We start from the raw sequence: 17,384 nt of genomic DNA, 5'->3' as shown, positions 1-17,384 counted from the left end.
ATCAATGAGTTTTCCTTGTTTGACTAAAGAGAGGTTGAAGCCAAGTTTACTTGCCTCTAATTTGGCCTCTAATCCTTGTAGGTACATCATGAACAAGAAGGGTGACAGTGGGCACGCCTGCCTAAGTCCACGTTTCACCACTGTGGGCTTGGATACCTGTTTTTCCCACTTTTTAAATACCTTGTTAGTTTTATAGATTTCCTTTAAACGATTAGTGACTCCATCTTTTACACCCAGTGTGTCTAGTATTCCCCACAAGTCCTCTTGAACCAAGCTATCGTACGCTCCCTTGAATTTCTGCAGGCCGGTAGGAAACTTCACAGCGCAGCGCCTGATCTTGTGAAACGGCGCAGCCATGCAGGCAGGGCATTCAATTCCCTCCTTATTTTTTGTATACTACTGTCCTTCTGTACATCGTAGAACACATAACAGTAATGATAGCAAACAGATCATTGATTCGGGTAGGCTTGGTGTTTTTATTTAAAATGGAACAACGAGGAAGCTGCTGAAGCTCGTGCCTGTATACAGCTGCTTTATATGGAGATGAAACTTTAACGAAAAAAAAAAAAACGTAATGATAAACAGTAGGCTCATAACAAACAACATTTCTCTGAGGGTGCATGGAATATATGTCCCATGCAAGTCTATGCAGACACACGCTGACGAAATGACATTTTTTGCTACATACAAACGTGCACCGCACCAAATAATACGCACGTGTTTGTATAGTCAGGGAACACTCGTGAATATTGATGAAATCACACAGCTGGCTTACAATATAAAACAAACACAATTGTGAACAATAAAGTGCGAAGCTGTTTAAAGAGGCGGACCCAGGTTACGAGAATTATCAGTATGGCATACACACCACGTGTCAAGCTTTTGCAACATCTAAAGAGACTAAATATGGAAAGTTGCCTTTGTAAGTTAACATGACAGAACCAAATGGAGAAGCCACACGAGAGAACAATTCATCGTGGGCTAAAGAATGTGTTTTAAATATTATACACAGCTTTGCAAGATAATATCGACGAGTTTTACTCGTCTAGGTGTGGGAGGTGTAGGCCTGATAAAATGCGATGTTGCTTCAGAGCCTTCCGTTCGTAATATTGCAATTTTATTCAACTCTTTCAAACGCGGCACCGTAAATTTCTACTGGGTGCTCGAACACGGCAAGCAGGTCGCGGGGCAAAATCTTTGTAACATTTTATTACCGAAACAGCGATACTAGCAATGCTTGAGCTGCACTAGCTGTTTTCTAAATTGTAACCTCCTCAATCTCATCACTGTGATCAGGAAACGGAGAGGAAAAGTACAGCAGTAGTACGTAGAGAAATATTCAATTTCAAGCCCTTTAGCAATATCATCTAAACAAATTGCCAGTTCACTGTTGAATTCTCGATGGAAACAAACAGCTGATCAGGGGCGCAAGCTTGGCTTGGCACTGGCTTGGCCGTTCATACAGAGCCAAAAGCCGCTGCAGGAAACTGGATTGCGGATCGTATTGAGACAAAATATTTTATACATTTTTGTTTTCTTTGTTTCATTTCTCTAATTGTTCTTGTAATGGCGTGGACCGCGCTTCGTGATCTCATGTACCGGCGCACTGTTTTTAAGTTTAGTATGGCGCACGATAATACATGATTGCGTGCTTTAATTTAAAAAGGTTCGCGAGTATGGCAGCAACACTGCAATGTCGGGAAGAGGATAGAACCAGTAGCAGTTGCATGCCCGGGTGGAGCGACTGATGCCCAGATGGAGGAATGTCAACCCGATGCCTTTTGTGTTGGCCGTTCTGGCAGTTCCGCCGACTTTATAGAAAGAGACGACCCCGTCACTTGTCCTCTTCTCTTTTCCTTCGGGCATCAGCGACAACATTGACGGACGACGTGTTCGACTTCACCGTGCACGTGAGTATAGGTTGGTTTTTCATTCGAGTGAATTCTTGTTCAGATTTGCAACTTGTCGACTTCATCCTGATCACCTGTCACCGGCAATAAGTCACATACGTGTGATATTTAGGTGAAATAAATGATAATGCACATTTTCTGCTCCATTTGCGTGACTTAGCTACACCAGGACATGAGGTAAAGCCTTTGTCGCCTAGCCACTAGCAGGCAAGATCGATCACTCGCATCCTTCAGTTCACGAATCAACGCGCCTGCCTTAAAATTAGTAAGCTGCTCGCAAAGAAATCTTACCGAGGCAATTTTGTTTTCTGTGAACAATGCACCGTAGATTTGTCTTGAATAACAAAAAAAAAAACTCGAAAAATGAATGTCGCGACCTTTTAGAAAACGCCGTGTCTAAGAGCTAGACGCGGCATTTTGTAAAAGGCTCATTAAATTCAGTATTTTGTTCGTAGTTTCTGCTTGAAATTATTATTGTCTATGAATTTCATGGCCCAATCTTTCACTTTGGCTGAAAATCTCGGCGGCAAAAACTTTGTTCAGTGTCCATTTAAGGGCAGGTGTAGATGCCATCATTTCAGTCGCAAATCTTTTTGCTAGTCGGTCGGCTGGTTAACAATAAGGGTACTAACTAGAGTTCCAGATTTCATCAGCAACACATCATCATGGCTTCATCAGATGCTGCATTATATACATTCTATCCTTGTTTTTAAATAGGTGTACCGTATGGTCCACTGTTACAGGAAACAAGCGAGCTCATGGACAGTGAGCCATGTGGTGCTAACTGGCAGCGAGGCTTGTGAATGGGACGCATGCGCATAGAATCGGGGTGCGCCCAGTTTTGTCTGCCATTTCTCCGCCTGTACGCATGACAGCATTGGAAAGCGCATCCGTATTTTAGCTGCGCAATTTATCTAGCCCAGTGCCTCCTGCTTCAGGGATTTCCTGTGAGCACAAAAAATGCATGATTTTAATCGTTGCTGCAGTGTTTTGCAAGTTGTCACCGTAAAGCACATCATATTTTTCGCATAATGCTCGCTGCAACTAGCAAGTTTCGATGACTCAAAATGCTGTTCAGGTCTGATGTAGAAAACATTTTAAGCTCGTCCACGTGACCATGAAATATTGGTTTAATAAATAATGGAAGGCAGAGTTGGTATCAGTTGATTTACAGTGTGAAAATGAAAAGTGCGAAGGACCGTGCCTCGCAAGTAAGCTCCGAGAGCATGAGCAGAGAAGTAGCAGATGAGGATGCTCATGCGCTGCATTTCCAAATCTCACCAGCACTAATGCTTGACGGACTGCTGGCCACGCACTAGCGTGTTCTTTCTGAAACAGGACTTTGGCCCTGTAAGCAAGTTCTTGAAGGGCATAAGTAAAACGTCAAATGGGCCCCCTAAATGCACCCATCCTTGAACCATTGGGCTTATGAATTAGTGCCCTTTTCAAAATACAACTATTCTTTTCAAATACAACTATTCAAAATACATCTATTCTAAATACAACAGTGCACGAAGTTTAAAAATGGGAAAAAAGTCTTTAAATGTCCCCTTTGTACATAGTGTTCTTGTGATGTCACTTCTGCCGTTGTCTCCCTCTCTCGCCATGCCCAAGTAACTCCCTTGGGTACCTACGGCAGTTCACGTGCTGCAGTGCGGTTTGTTGGGGGCTCGTCATCTGTTGCTGTGAACGATGTGGAAGCATTGTGGTTTTTTGTTGTCTTACTTTAACGAGCTCATTGGATTAGGAAGGCCTCGCTCGTTCACTCGATACAAGACCAGATAATCATGATGTGCAACACATACACCAGCCACGGCGTACACCGGCTGCCCGCCACAACCTATGAGGGCCTATTATCTTGCTTTCACTACGAATTGCCTGGCCCAAAAACAAGTGAAAGCTCAAAATCTCTCTAGCTGCAATTTTAAGAGTGGATGTGCGAAGCGCAGCTGCTCCCATCGAAAACTAGTCGTGCAGAGCTAGGCAAGTTTACAAGAGATATAATATTATAAATATATTGTCACGGCCTACGCCACCAAAGTAGCAATGCCCCCCCCCCCCCCCCCCCCCCAAGTGTTTTAAACAATGCTGATGTTGAGCTTGAGCCTCTTTGATTGCAATTTGTGGAAATAGTCGAGGAAAATATTATACAAGGCAGATAGCGACTTTGCGTGGTGTGTGCCGCGGTAATGCCAGTCATCACTTTATTTTTCGCGTATGCTTTGACACACTTCACTTTGTATTTTGCTTTTGTTGTACGCTATTGTACAGTGGAGTCACTGAACATGATAGAGACCGTGTATAGAATTAATTGACTAATTAAAAAAAATCCTGACGCCCAACTTGAACCGATCGGCTATACTTCAAAGTGAACTAATATTGTTTCTCATTCTTTATAGTTTGTTTCAATGCAATACCGAATCTCCGCGATCGCCATCACGATTTTAACCGCCTTCCTCGCCATCATGGTTTTAACTGCAGACAAGTTTGTATGTACAGTATCTTGGTAAGCTATATCTGTTTGCAGGTAAATACTTGGCTATGGCACTTACCCGTAATGAAGTTGCACCTGAAGGTGCAAATATTGCAAAGTTTCTTCAAGTAGCTTTTGTTAATCTGCACCAGCCAAATACGCTGGTACTTTTAGGAAAATCAGAATGTGCGTTCTCAATTTTAGGTTATAACTTTCAGCGAAGAAACACCCTAAGCTCTGCTCCCTCTGCGTGGACTACTAAATCAACTTGCCTCACTAGCAGCTCATAATTCCTCAAACTTGCATCGTGAGGCAAAACTAAACGGGTGCAAGCACGAGGAGACAACATGGCAGTTGTAGGCGATAGATTCGGTTGGTGCCCGGGCATGGTGGTGGCGCATTTCGGAAGTGACGAAAAGGTGCTGCGAGATGCACGTGCACACTTTGTATAGTTGCTGTATTGGACAGCAAACTTTTTTCCTTATCTGGGCAGTTTTACCAAAGGAAGCTTCATCATATGGCGTGATAAATGAAGCGAATCCACAGGTTGAACCACATCATAGCCTCGCTGTGCTTTTGTACTTTTTTGCTCAAAATTTATTTGTACATATAAGTGACAACTTGCCAGTAATAAGGCAGCACTCGTTTCTTTACCATATGATCATCTCCGGTGTGCTGGTGCCTCAATATTTCAAATTGTAAGCATTTACACCATTGTATGTTAACTTTTGCTTTAAAGTGAGACAAGCCACATGTGTATCGTAGATCAAGAAGCATGCCAGTTTTACGTACTTGCAAGGTAAACATCAGAAATGCACAGTTGATCAAAAATACTAGTTTAATGGTGCATCTACATAGCAGAGCACCTGTGGCACCTCGGGAACAAGATAATGCCACATATGTTACAACAGATAATTAAAAAAGACAGGGGACGTGCCGTGAACAAGTAGAAACAAAAATAAAATGGCATGTGGCAGCGAGCGAAGGCGGCAAGGGGGGGGAGCCCGTGGGACTGCAGCGGATGAACGTAGGGTGTGTGTTTAATATGTGGAAGAAAAAAAATTCAAAATTTTGGCGACTGAAATGAGGGTGACTTAGTGAGTGCGCTCATGACAAGAGTAAACACGGTTATTATTTTTTTTCAAATCTCTTTTGAAAGCCACGAAAAATCTGTATGTGGTGCAGCCTAACAGAAGGTCCGTGAAGGCAAATTATGAATTCGTCGTTGTACAAAGGCCTTTTTTTTTTTTTTTCATGCGCACCATCCCCGCCGCGGTGGTCTAGTGGCTAAGGTACTCGGCTGCTGATCCACAGGGGGCGGGTTCGAATCCCGGCTGCGGCGGCTGCATTTCCAATGGAAGCGGAAATGTTGTAGGCCCGTGTGCTCAGATTTAGGTGCACGTTAAAGAACCCTAGGTGGTCTAAATTTCTGGAGCCCTCCATTACGGCGTCTCTCATAATCATATAGTGATTTTGGGACGTTAAACCCCACATATCAATCAATCATGCGCACCATAAATAGTGCTCAAAATTTAATTGCATATGTTGTTTTCATCCTCGCTGTATTCCGTGCTGTTTATGATGTAAAAAAAAGAAAGCACGCTGAAGTGGTGCTGCTTTTGGGCAACAGTTGAAAATGGCGGGGTGCATGAATGCGGAATACTGCCGCTTACACTCAAATCACTCTTGTGGTCACCTCCCACTGTTTGCAGCATGTGTTGTGTATACACAGCTGCATATTTCCTAGCTAGAAAAATTTGATTTTAGGTGTTTCACGCCATTTTTCATGTAACTATTCCACAATTACACACACTGATCAGCAGGCTTTCAATTGCGCTGAAGGACACAGGTGCCATAAAATTAATAGTAGATACTTTCAAGAAACCGTATGTAAAGGCCGAAGCTTCATGCGTACATACATACACACACACCATATTGTTTTTTGTACTTTATGAAAGCTGCGAAGGTCTCATGTGCCTCCAAGCGTAACCTGTCTTATTTATTCTCCATCACCGCAAAAGTTTTGTGAGTTTCAAATAAAAGTACTTTGCGCATGGCCACGTTTGGGTAATTTATTGTGTAGGTGTTATTTGAGCAGCCTACAGTGTTTACTTTATAAGCCTGTATGTATATGTTGCATTATAAGGATGCAGAATGTGTGTGGCTGTACAATATAGATGAAGTGTAAAAATTGTGTCTATTGTAGTGTTCTTGCAACCAATCTTACCCCCGTATTCTAGAACGTCCCTCCACTCAACGCTTCACCTTCACTTGAGATGGCTGGTGGGAGCGCCGTCTCTAAGCAGAGAAAGTCGCTGCATGTCAGCAATAATCTGCTGTGATTCTCAAGTAGCGCAGCGTCGCTTTCAAACGAGCAGCGGCACAGTGCTCAACTCTGTTAAGTGAAGGGTGAAAGTCGAGTCGGGGAGCGTTTATGAATATGGGGGTTAGTTTTGTTGTCTTGTTAACCTGCCATTAACACTGGATTGATGCTACTTTGCTCTAGCTGTACAGTGCTCTCCAAGGCTCAAGGAGGCACCGCACGGGGAAGGCTCGGAGCAAACCATGCGTGAGTTTCCTTTCATTGTTACACTATGCACGTATTAAGTGATAGACTTTAATGTATGCTATTTGTATTGTGCAAGTTTTTGGGGACATACAACTTCCAACACTTATATATTCTGACGAAAATCACGCAAGAATGAGAGAAGCTTGTGCAAAAATTATGCAAGACTGTAAGAAGCTTTTGCAGAAGTCTGTGAAATGAAGTTTTGAAAATTTGTGGCAATGTGTCATTGTACAGTGGTCAACAGTCTTGCTCAGCATGCTTGACTGCAGGGCTCCCGTCTGCACAGGCGCATCTACGGAGTGCCTGATGCATGATGGGCCAAATGTCAGCCTGCACACTGGTGCCTCTTATCCCCGTTTGTCTGTTACATCAGTGTCTCTTGTAAAGGGGATCAACTGTGCTACCTTTTTTTTTTTTTCGAATGTAATGAGTTCTTTTTCCAGATTATTGTTGTTTTAAGGTAGAGCCTCACATTTCTATCAAATACTGAAGATTCTATTTTTCCTTCTAGATGCTATGAAGTCACTCCTTGTGTTACAATAGAGTGAACACTGTTATGAGAAAAGCTACTTCATGGAGTTAACTCACTCCATATTGACTTAACACACAGAGTTGGTGAAAACTACACTCCATTCCAGCTGCATTAGGAATAATATTCATTTGCATATTTCTGTTTCTTTTGTTTGTTTGTTGGCTGGAGGTTTGGAGTATAGGGTGGCCAGAGGGCACTGTGTAGTCTTTCTTCATCTTCCCAATTTTGTGAACATCAATTGATAGCCGTATGGGAAGCAGCAAGCATGCTGAAACAGCGGTGCAAGCATGCAAGATGTTCACCATTGCATGCAGTCAGTTGCTGTGAGCAACCCACTGCATACAATTAACTGCGAGTGGTGAACTAACGCTGCACTATGTGTGCCTCCTGGAAAGCTGCAATGGTAAAGTGCCACAATCGTATAGTAACATGGATAAAATCGCAATTTGTTTGTTGAATAATTTTGCAATAGAATCAGTGGAGCTTTGGATAAATTTGTGTATCTGCCTGGTTCATCAAAGCTACAGAGTCAAATGCGGTATGTACTCGCGTATTATGTGTACTTTTTTTGTCGATCCGGTTATGTGCGAAGCTAGTAGGAATCGCTGGCCTAAAAGCCCAACTGGGAATGGGAATATATGTTGCAGGCGCTGTCACAGCTGTCTCAAAGCGGATTGTCATTTGTTTGCGAAGCCTGTTCAAATGCCCCCATTTTCTTGAAGTTCTTCCGAACATTGCTCACAAAAACCAGTTCCCACGACAAGGTTATACCAGAGAACATAAGTACTCTCCAATAATTGTCGGGAACCCAACGCAAAGTAAGATGCAGACAAGGAAGCGCGATGCCAACACAGTGCTCTGTGTGTCGCCCTTCATGTGTGTGTGTGTCCATTCCTTGTCCCAGTCTTCTATTGCGTTGTGTTCCCTCCGATATCTAACCAACACACCCAAGCTTCTATGCTAAGTCTTATTCAACGCACTCTTCTGCTGGCTCCCATACTGAATATTGCATGTCGAAGAACTCCACGCTGATGTGCTTAGCGGTAGCACGGTTTCAGTTTTCTTCGGTAAGCTTTATAACAGCAATCTGCCTCGTATATAATTATTGTAGCCTATTACAAGGAACGGTAAAAACGCAATGGCCAGATGGCGAAACCAAAAAAAAAAAAAAGAAAATGAGTGCGAAAACCTGCCTCATATAGTTGATGTGACAGGTCCTTGCACGCGTTCAACATCTGTGCTGTGTCTCGGGAATACATTCTTGCCGTGGAAGAGGTGGGAAGATAGGAGGCAAACCTTTAGGCGTTTCGGACTACACATAAACAGGTTACGGTTTTCAAGTTCGATATTCTAGGGAAAGCATAAAAGTTCATGGAAGAAGGAACCTTGCACTCGGCCCATTTTGTGTAAGACTGCACTCGCCTGCTCGACAAGAGATGTGCCTGACCAGAGCATCATGAAGTCAAATGTGTCTGTGTGTGTGCTGGCAAGGTGGCTCGGGCTGGTTGGGGAGGGCAAAGTATGCGAGCAAAAAGTTTCTCGTAGTAAAGCAGGCTGGCTAATTATACTGGTGAGCAAATTATGTGAGGATGCAAATTGTGAGAGTAAATATAGTATGTACTCTTGTATGTTTCAGCTCTGTTGCTACGGATCCTGCAGATCGAACTTGGCATCCGGCAGCAACAAAGAGAGGTTCTGCAGGAGGTGCGACAGCTGAAGCTCGAGGTACGGCTCTTGTCCATGCCTCAGCACGCCCAGCCAGCACAGCCCCCTTCTGACCTTCCCCGGCTGCCTGCTGGTACAATTGGAGACGTGGAGGCAGCAGAGGCAGCTGTGCAGAGTGAAGCTGTGGCTGCGGCTTTGGTGTGTATTTCTTGATTTTTAATATGCCTATGTAACATGCAGAAATTTAGTACTGCTTTAAGATACTGTGTTTCATGAAACAAGCTAGCCAGGTAATCTCATGAGCCATTGTATTACAGTCGAATATGAATAATTCGTACTCAAAGAGGCCAGAAAATTTGTTCAAATTAAAAGAAGTTCAAAATAATGAAAGTTACCGTAAGTACTTGAATCTAACACGCACCTTTTTCCGGTTAAGAAAGTTCATGAATCGCATGCGCGTTAGAATCGAGTACGAAAAAAAAAAAATGAATATGGTCATTCTATTGCCATCGCCACTTACAAAATGGCCGCCCCCTACGTGCGTCGGCATGGCGCGTCGGTCATTTCTGCCTATGTGTTTCCCATGTGCGGTACTTCATACGTGTGCTGAGGAGTTCGTCATCTTGTAGTACATTAGCATCGACGGCATGGTAGGGCCGACTCCAAAAATTCGACGAGTGCACCACAATGCCGCTTCTAATAGAAAAGTCATCGCGTGTGCCGGAACGGACAGAAATCGGGCCGCATCGTGGTTATTCGAAGTTCCCGAAACGTGCGTGCGGGACTGGCGGAAACAAAAGCAGGATATTGTCGACAGCAAAGATTCACGCAAAGGCTTCAGTGGACCACAGCAGGGTCGGTTTCCACAAATTGAAGAGCTGCTCGGTGAGTATGTGATTAAGGGGGGGCGCGGCAAGTAAAGTGCCGATTTTGGTCAAAATATGCGATTTTCTGATTTATTTTTTTTCGTAATCTTCAGACCTTCAACTTCCTTGTTCTAAAATATTACAGCGAAACGTGCGCTACAAATCCCGCAAATAGTGTTTTTGCCGAGGCTAGTCGCCGAAAAGTGCGAAAAAAAAGCCCCTGAAACGGTGTTGTTCACGCCGCACAAACGCGCCAAGTTGTTGACCGTGGGCCGCCATTTTGGTAGCTTTGGAAAGAGGAGAGAGCCGGCTTCCCGATGGTCGCGGTCTCGTATTTCGCCGAGTGAAAATAAAAGCGCGAGGAGCAAGTAAAAAAACGAAAACGAAGAACGGCAATTGGCTGCGCGGGTCACGTGGTAGCAGGCGCGACCTCTTACTGGTCAAAGCTGCGCCGCGCACCTTGGCAACCTTGGAAGCGCGAGCGCATCTGCGGCCGCCGTGTCGAGAATCATCCGGCGTGCGCTTCGTTTTTTGCCAGTTTGCTGTTTTTGTGATAGTTCGCGTGCTTTTTTTACCAAGCTTTGTTTACATCGGTGGTCTCTTCTGAGTGCTTGCTCATACTGCGGTGCTATGTTGTCGCAAAAAAAGTTCCGGAGCGTCCACAAGTACGGCAAGCGTCGGAAAGCTTGGAACAAAGGGCAGACGACTGCGGCTGCCGTCCCAGTCGCAGTTCCGGACGGAGCATGCTCTTCAAGCGTCACGGAGCCTCTACTCAGACCCTTCGCTGATTGTTGTGAGGCCGAGAGTGTGGAAGGTGCCACATCGTCGTATGTCAGACCGCCGGATGCCGTCGACCGTGATGGACGCTCTCGCGAACCCGATTGCGGTGGCACCGCGTCGGCAGCCGTTGCAACTCCGGGCGTGCGCGCGTCGAACATTCTATCGCGAGTTTCGGCCCAGATTCCGAGCAGTGAAGAAATCGCGCAGCGGGCGCAGACAAGGCGGGATGTTTTGGATGCCGTAGCATCGAAGTCCGCTTCAAAGCGGAAGCTCGAGCTTCTGAACGAAGGCTGCGACGAAAATGACGGCGGTAAGGACTCCACATTCTTCATTGTAAATAAGAAGATGCTGAACGGTCTGCTTTCGTCAGTAAAGTGCAACAAGTGCGACGAAGGGTCGATACGCCTCGAGACTACGCACTGCCTTGGACTCGCGGCGAGGATGGAACTTTTTTGTGACAATTGTGGCATAGTGAACAGTGCGTGGTCGTCCCCGAGGTGCTCCGGGCAACAAAAAACGAACCCCTTTGAGGTAAACGTGCGTGCTTTGAGGGCTGTGCAGTCAGTTGGCAGAAAACAATCTGCCATAAATGACATTTTTTCTGCGATGGACATTTCGCATCGAGCACTGCACCACAAGTCCTACCAGAGACTGCAAAGGAAGTACAGCCACCCTGCCACCACATCAGCTGCCACCCGCATTGAAGCAGAAAGTGCACAGAAGGTGCATGACATTTACAAGGACCTAGGAGGAGTGCCAGGCAACATTGACGTCATTTACGACGGCACGTGGATGACGAGGGGGCACAGAAGTCATATTGGCGTGGGCTGTGTAATCGAGTTGTACACAGGCTTGGTCTTGGACCACTGTGTCCTGTCCAACTACTGCCAAGGCTGTGCTGTTGGCCCCAAGCCTGGTGACGACAACTATGAGGAGTGGCTTGAGAAACACAAGCCACAGTGCCAAAAGAACACCGATGCTAATGCAGGCCAAATGGAAGTAGAAGCAGCGAGGATCATGTTTGAAAGATCGTTTACCAAGTACAAGCTTCGATACATCAATGTGCTCTGCGACGGTGACAGCCGTACGTACCTTGCCCTCACGCAAGACAAGGTGTATGGCTACATGTTGATTAAGAAACAGGAGTGTGTGAACCATGTGAAAAAAAGAATGGGCACTTCCTTGCGCAACCTTCTTGATGAGCACAAATCCAAAGGCCGAGGACTGAGCATGGGTGGCAAAGGCCGGCTGACGCAGGGCCTTATAAAGAAGTTGACGAATTATTATGGCTGGGCCATTAAGAGCCACCCCAACGATGTTCCTGGCATGGAGAGGGCCATCATGGCCACTTATTACCATGTAACATCCACAGACCAGGATCCACACCACGACCTGTGCCCAAGTGGGACTGACTCCTGGTGCCCGCACAATCAGGCATTGGCCAAGGGAGAGCCGCTGCCGCCTCACAAACATAAACTGCCCCCTCACGTGCGAGTGGCACTGCTGCCAATCTACAAGCGCCTCTCGAACAAAGAGCTCCTTGAAAGGTGTGCGCAGGGAAAAACCCAGAACGCTGTGGAGAGTATGAACAGCCTCATTTGGTCACTCCAGTCCAAGAGCCAGTTCGCCTCCCTTCGAAGTGTGGAAAGTGCAGTTGCAGATGCAGTCTGCCGTTTCAATGGTGGCTGCAAGAGTGCGCTGCAAGAGATCACTGCTCAACTGGGCTTCAATCCAGGAGACTGCTCTTTGCGGCGAGCAGCCGAAAAGGATGCCAAAAGGGTAAAGAGGGCTCAAAAGGCGCATTGTTCCACGACAAAGAAGCGCAAAACTGGGTTGCGCTCTACAGAGGCCAAGGCCACAGCATCTCAGGATTACTGCCCAGGAGGATTCTGAGTGTTTTAGGCATGTTGTGAACTTCCAAACAAGAGTGAACTTTCAAAGTCAGTTTTCTCAACTCTTGATTTTCGCCTATGTGCCTTCGCTAGAACATCTGTCATTTTCTAACAAAGACTGATAGAGTCGTTCCGTTTTTTGCACTAGGCTCAGGAGGCCTTTAGCAGTGCAATAAAGCTTTATCTCTCTTCTTACTCATCATTTAAAATTTTTAGAACACATTTTATAATTACTGCGATGTGTGCGCAAAACAACATCCATGTTTTGGAAATTTTATTTATGGTTACAAGAACTAGAAAAATCAACTAATAGCTTCTCTGCACAAGTTGATGCTTTGGGAACATAATAATATGAAAAAATAATTTCATTTAGCAATAATTATCTCTTTAAGTGTGAAGAGCATTAATTAGTATAATTATGCTTGTAACTCAAAAAGTACAAGAGGTATTTGAAAACGGTTTTCATATTTGGAATCCTCACAATCATCCACATACACACACCAAGTTTCATCACAAACAGTACATTAATAAAAAAATTAGTTTTACTTGCCACGTCCCCCCTTAAGCAGTGAGCGGCACAGCGGCCCGTGACGACAGAACTGCTCCAAGTGCAGGCTATGCAGTTAGCCTTAGAAAAAGGGCTAATGCAGAGCCATTTTAAAGCGAGCAGGTGCTGGCTAACGAACTTTATGAAGAGAAAAGGCTTTTCCCTCCGAAGGCGAACGGGCATATGCCGGAAGTTGCCGGAGGAGTACGAAGAAAAGCTTCAGAGTCTTCAGCGGTTCCTCCTAAACTTGCGGCACAACAACGGCTACCTGCTTGGGCAAATCGGGAATGCCGATCACACGCCTCTTTACTTCAACATGCCTGGCACCACAACCGTCTAGGAGAAAGGGGCGAAGCAAGTTTGTGTACTGACATCGGGCGACGGTAAAACTAGTGACAGCAATGCTCCGTTGCACGTCAGATAGGCATAAGCTTCCCCCGTACTTCATATTTAAACGGAAGACGCTCTCAAAAATTGTCGTTTTCCCGAGTGGTGTGATCAAGCGGGCCAACGTGAAAAAAGGGTGCGCGTTGCAACTGATGTCTTGTTTTTTCTCTTTTTTTTTTTCTTTTTTTTTTGTCGTGGAAACCGGGTGCGCATTACAATCGAGGGCGCGGTAGAATAGAGTAAATACGGTAATTGAGCGGAGGGCTCACCATGCAGTGATGCATGTGCATGGAGAAGTTTTATTCACAAATTACAGGACATCCGTCATTAATTAAAGTAGTCAATACATGTCTGTACACGTTGGCCTTGCAACGAGTCAACAAGTTTTGCGTGCAGTTTGCAAAGCATTTGTACTTCGGCTTCAGTATTCTCCTGGCAATAGAAGTTGCGCGCGGCAATGTCCAGTGCTGACACTCTTTGAAGACAACTGTGTTTCCACTGTTACCATCTGCGCTGCAGCCGGAGCGTGGCCAGCACATGATGAGAAAGGAGGAGCGTCTTCACCTGGAGAAAAGCAGATAGGCACTCGAGAGAGAAACACTCCGCGGCAGCTTTTTTTTTTTCTCTTCATGCGCGGTGTTGAAAGGAGAAGAGTCTCTACATAGCAGGAACGAAAAACAGGGAAGCGTGACACCGGCGCGTTGCAGATCGGCATGAGAGAGAGCCCACTCTCTGCGACAGCTTTTTTTCCCCTCTTTCTCTTCGTGCGCAGTGTTAAGAGGAGAAGGGTCTCTACGTGGCAGGGACGGAAAAAGCCGAAGCGTGGCACAGGAATGTCGCAGATTGGCATTTGGCAAACATTCCATCGCAGTCTTTTCTTTCCTTTTCTTCATTTTCTTCTTTAAGCACAGCGATGAGGTGTCTGAAGTGCCACCGCAGGATTGGGCGGGGTGCTGAGAGCATTTTCGGAGTGCGGTATAGCTTTCATAGGACCACAGCGTCAGTTCGAATTAAGTGTGTTGGAATTAATGAGATTCGACTGTATTTACTATAGTCTGTGAAGTCCGAGTGAACTGTCCTAAGCTAGCAGACGATGTAGGCGGCATCGTGTGTTTGATGGGCAGTGACTAGCAATAGCCTGCTTAAAACAGACATTCAGCAATTTTGTTCATTTATCACCCTATTTCGTGTCCGCTGCGGCTCTCTCTACTTTGAGCTACAGTTCACCCTGCCTTGTGTTAGCCGATTTCTTACTTTTTTAAAAATCTAACATGCACCCCATTTCGCAGGGTGAAGAAAAATGCACCTTTGTTTATTGTGATGAGATTTCTAAAGCGACATGCCTCTTTGTTGGCTATCACAGAAAAATGTAGACAGCAAATGGTGCGACCATCTAGTGCGACCTTTATTTTTCTATCAGTTTCATCTATGACCAAGATTTGGTCGCTCTAAGGTTGCCTCTTAGTACGCCTTGATCATGTTCATTTATCTTGTTGTGCTCTGCTTACAATGCATTGATTAAAAACATGTCCTAGCTTCTTTTTGAATTCCACATACTTTATCGTTTTTCACCTGTAGAAGCTACTCCTGGTCAACATTCAGGCAAAGACATTGTAACCTCAAAGAAATGTGTATTGGAATTTGAGCACTGTACAAAGTAATTATACTAGTTCATAGCTAGAATCAATATTTATTAAGGGTTATAACAGTGTTGTATTTGATTTCATAACAGCAAAACTGCATTCAGAGAAGGACTCTGAAAGGTTCTCACACTGAGTGTGAGAGGGCTGATGTGGAAACCATTTTAGGTCAAGTGAGTTGAAGTTAGCGTAAAAAAACAATGAAATGTTGTGATGCCCGAAAATTCAAGTTGTTGTTTTCAGTGTCCTCTTCTTGCAGATTTTTATCATGAAAACATTTCGATGTGCTGTTGCGTTTACCCCATCTATGCTTCTTGCAGTTTTTTACAGCGCAAGCACCTCCTGCAGATTGGGGGACGTGGCCTCCGAGAAATTGGTGTGAATGCCATGAAGGCTGTATTGGCACATGACGTGCAAGTGCTGTACAGCCTTCATGGCAGAAAAGGGAAAAGGGCCTTTGTGAACCTGAGGCTCTGTAGATTAGTGACAGGTTTAACTTGTTCATTGTTTTATGTGTGTGTTACCATGTGTATTCTCTGTACTGCAGTGCTTCATGTGTACTATGGTATTTCTGTTCTTGTATGCAGATGTCATCTGCCAAAAAGCAGGGTGCGACCAGGCGGAGGCCCTCAACTTTATTAAGAGGTGGCTGCCAGGGTCTGGTGATCGCTGTGGGGGCAGGAAGCGGCGCTTCAGAGAAGCATTTGTTGTGGAGCAGCCCGATGATCCCTACTCTCAGAGTGCAGATTATCGGCTGCTCGCGGCAGCTGGCTTCCTGCCCAGCCACAGCAGCCAGGGCCTTGACAGCACCACTGCCACTGTGCCCCCAACGCAACCTGACCTGCAGTAGAGCGGGCCTTTTTTAGTTGTGTATATATATTTTTCAATGTATACATTTTTTGTTGTACCAAATAAATAAAAAAAACAAAGAATAAATGGTCTGCAGACTGTCGGTGGTGCACTGTTCGGCTAGCTTATGCTGATTCAGAAGCACCATCACCATGTTTTAGTTACAAAAAAATGCTCTAAACTGTATGAATATTCTCGATTATCATGTGGGGGACATATGTGGGGATTGCAAGTGGGGGACATACGCTTTCAGCATTTACTTCCTAACGACTTTTTTCGATCTGCTGTACCAAATACCAGTACCAAATAAAGCACTCCCTATTGCAAAAAATAAATTGGTAAAAAAAATAAACTACACTTCTAGTGTTAGCAAAGGGAATGACATATAAAAGATGAAATAGATCGAGTAACTGTTTTCAGTTCTCAGCATTCAATTTTCTGTTGCCCCAAGTATACAGGGCTGCAAAACTACAAGAGCGGGTCATCGAGGCATATTGTTTAAATCTTCCGGTAAGAAAAATTCTCTACTAATAATGGTTACATAATGGCAAGCCAATCAGTAGCCAATATTCGTCGTGCAGGAAACATCGGTGTAATAACGGCCTTTCATTGGCTGCAATGTGGCCCTGGATTGGTCCAATGTCGGCCGTACATCCGTAGCCAATATTCGTCGTGCAGCGAACATCGGCGTAAAAATGGCATGTGATTGGCTGAAATATGGCCCAATGTTGGCCGAACATTGGCAGCTTTGTCGGCAATACGATGGGCCTTCGTCGGCCCAATGTTGGTTGCATACTGGCTAAAACATCGGCAAAACGTCGGCCCATCATTGGCTTGAACGTCGGCCCGACATTGGAAGAAGTTGCACTTCCGACGTCGGCCCGACGTCGGTGCCGATGTTAGCCGATGTTGGTCCAAGATTGGTCCAACGGCGGCGTGCTGCCTGGGTAGCGGCATCCTGGAGAGGCAATCCGCATCAGCGTGTAGACGGCCAGTCTTGTATGAAATGGTGAAGACATATTCTAGCAAACGAATGGCCCATCGTGCGAGTCGACCGGATGGGTCACGAAGGTTGACCAGCCAACACAGGGAATGGTGATTTGTGACGATAGTGAACAAGCGACTCATAGATGTATGAGCGAAAGCAGTGCCCGGCAAAGACTACCTCTTGACATTATTGTTCGGTCATTGTGTAGTGGCATTCAGGCTTGCTTAAAGAACGACTTGCGCACGCCACGACGTGTTCCTTCTTGCCAGAACGCTGAACGAGAACG

At 45.3% G+C, this 17,384-nt stretch overlaps 1 protein-coding gene across 3 annotated transcripts; it reads left to right on the top strand.

The window, feature by feature from the left end:
* The first annotated feature begins 1,130 nt into the window (after positions 1–1,130).
* LOC142771471 (uncharacterized) lies at positions 1,131–16,197 on the top strand. Of its 3 annotated transcripts, none has more exons than XM_075872949.1 (4): positions 1,131–1,910; positions 6,898–6,952; positions 9,121–9,347; positions 15,849–16,197. In XM_075872949.1, exons 1-4 carry the CDS (start codon positions 1,764–1,766, stop codon positions 16,125–16,127), a joined length of 708 nt encoding a protein of 235 aa, XP_075729064.1. In that variant the 5' UTR covers positions 1,131–1,763; the 3' UTR covers positions 16,128–16,197. The 3 variants fall into 3 exon arrangements, with proteins under 3 accessions (XP_075729064.1, XP_075729065.1, XP_075729063.1); XM_075872950.1 differs by having other exon boundaries at positions 1,771–1,910; positions 6,890–6,952; XM_075872948.1 differs by lacking the exons at positions 1,131–1,910; positions 6,898–6,952; positions 9,121–9,347 and adding an exon at positions 9,354–15,751 and having other exon boundaries at positions 15,849–15,984.
* Positions 16,198–17,384: the final 1,187 nt, after the last annotated feature.

Source organism: Rhipicephalus microplus, chromosome 9, assembly GCF_043290135.1.
Source record: "Rhipicephalus microplus isolate Deutch F79 chromosome 9, USDA_Rmic, whole genome shotgun sequence".
NCBI lineage: Eukaryota > Metazoa > Arthropoda > Arachnida > Ixodida > Ixodidae > Rhipicephalus > Rhipicephalus microplus.
This window is presented reverse-complemented; position numbering and strand designations above follow the sequence as displayed.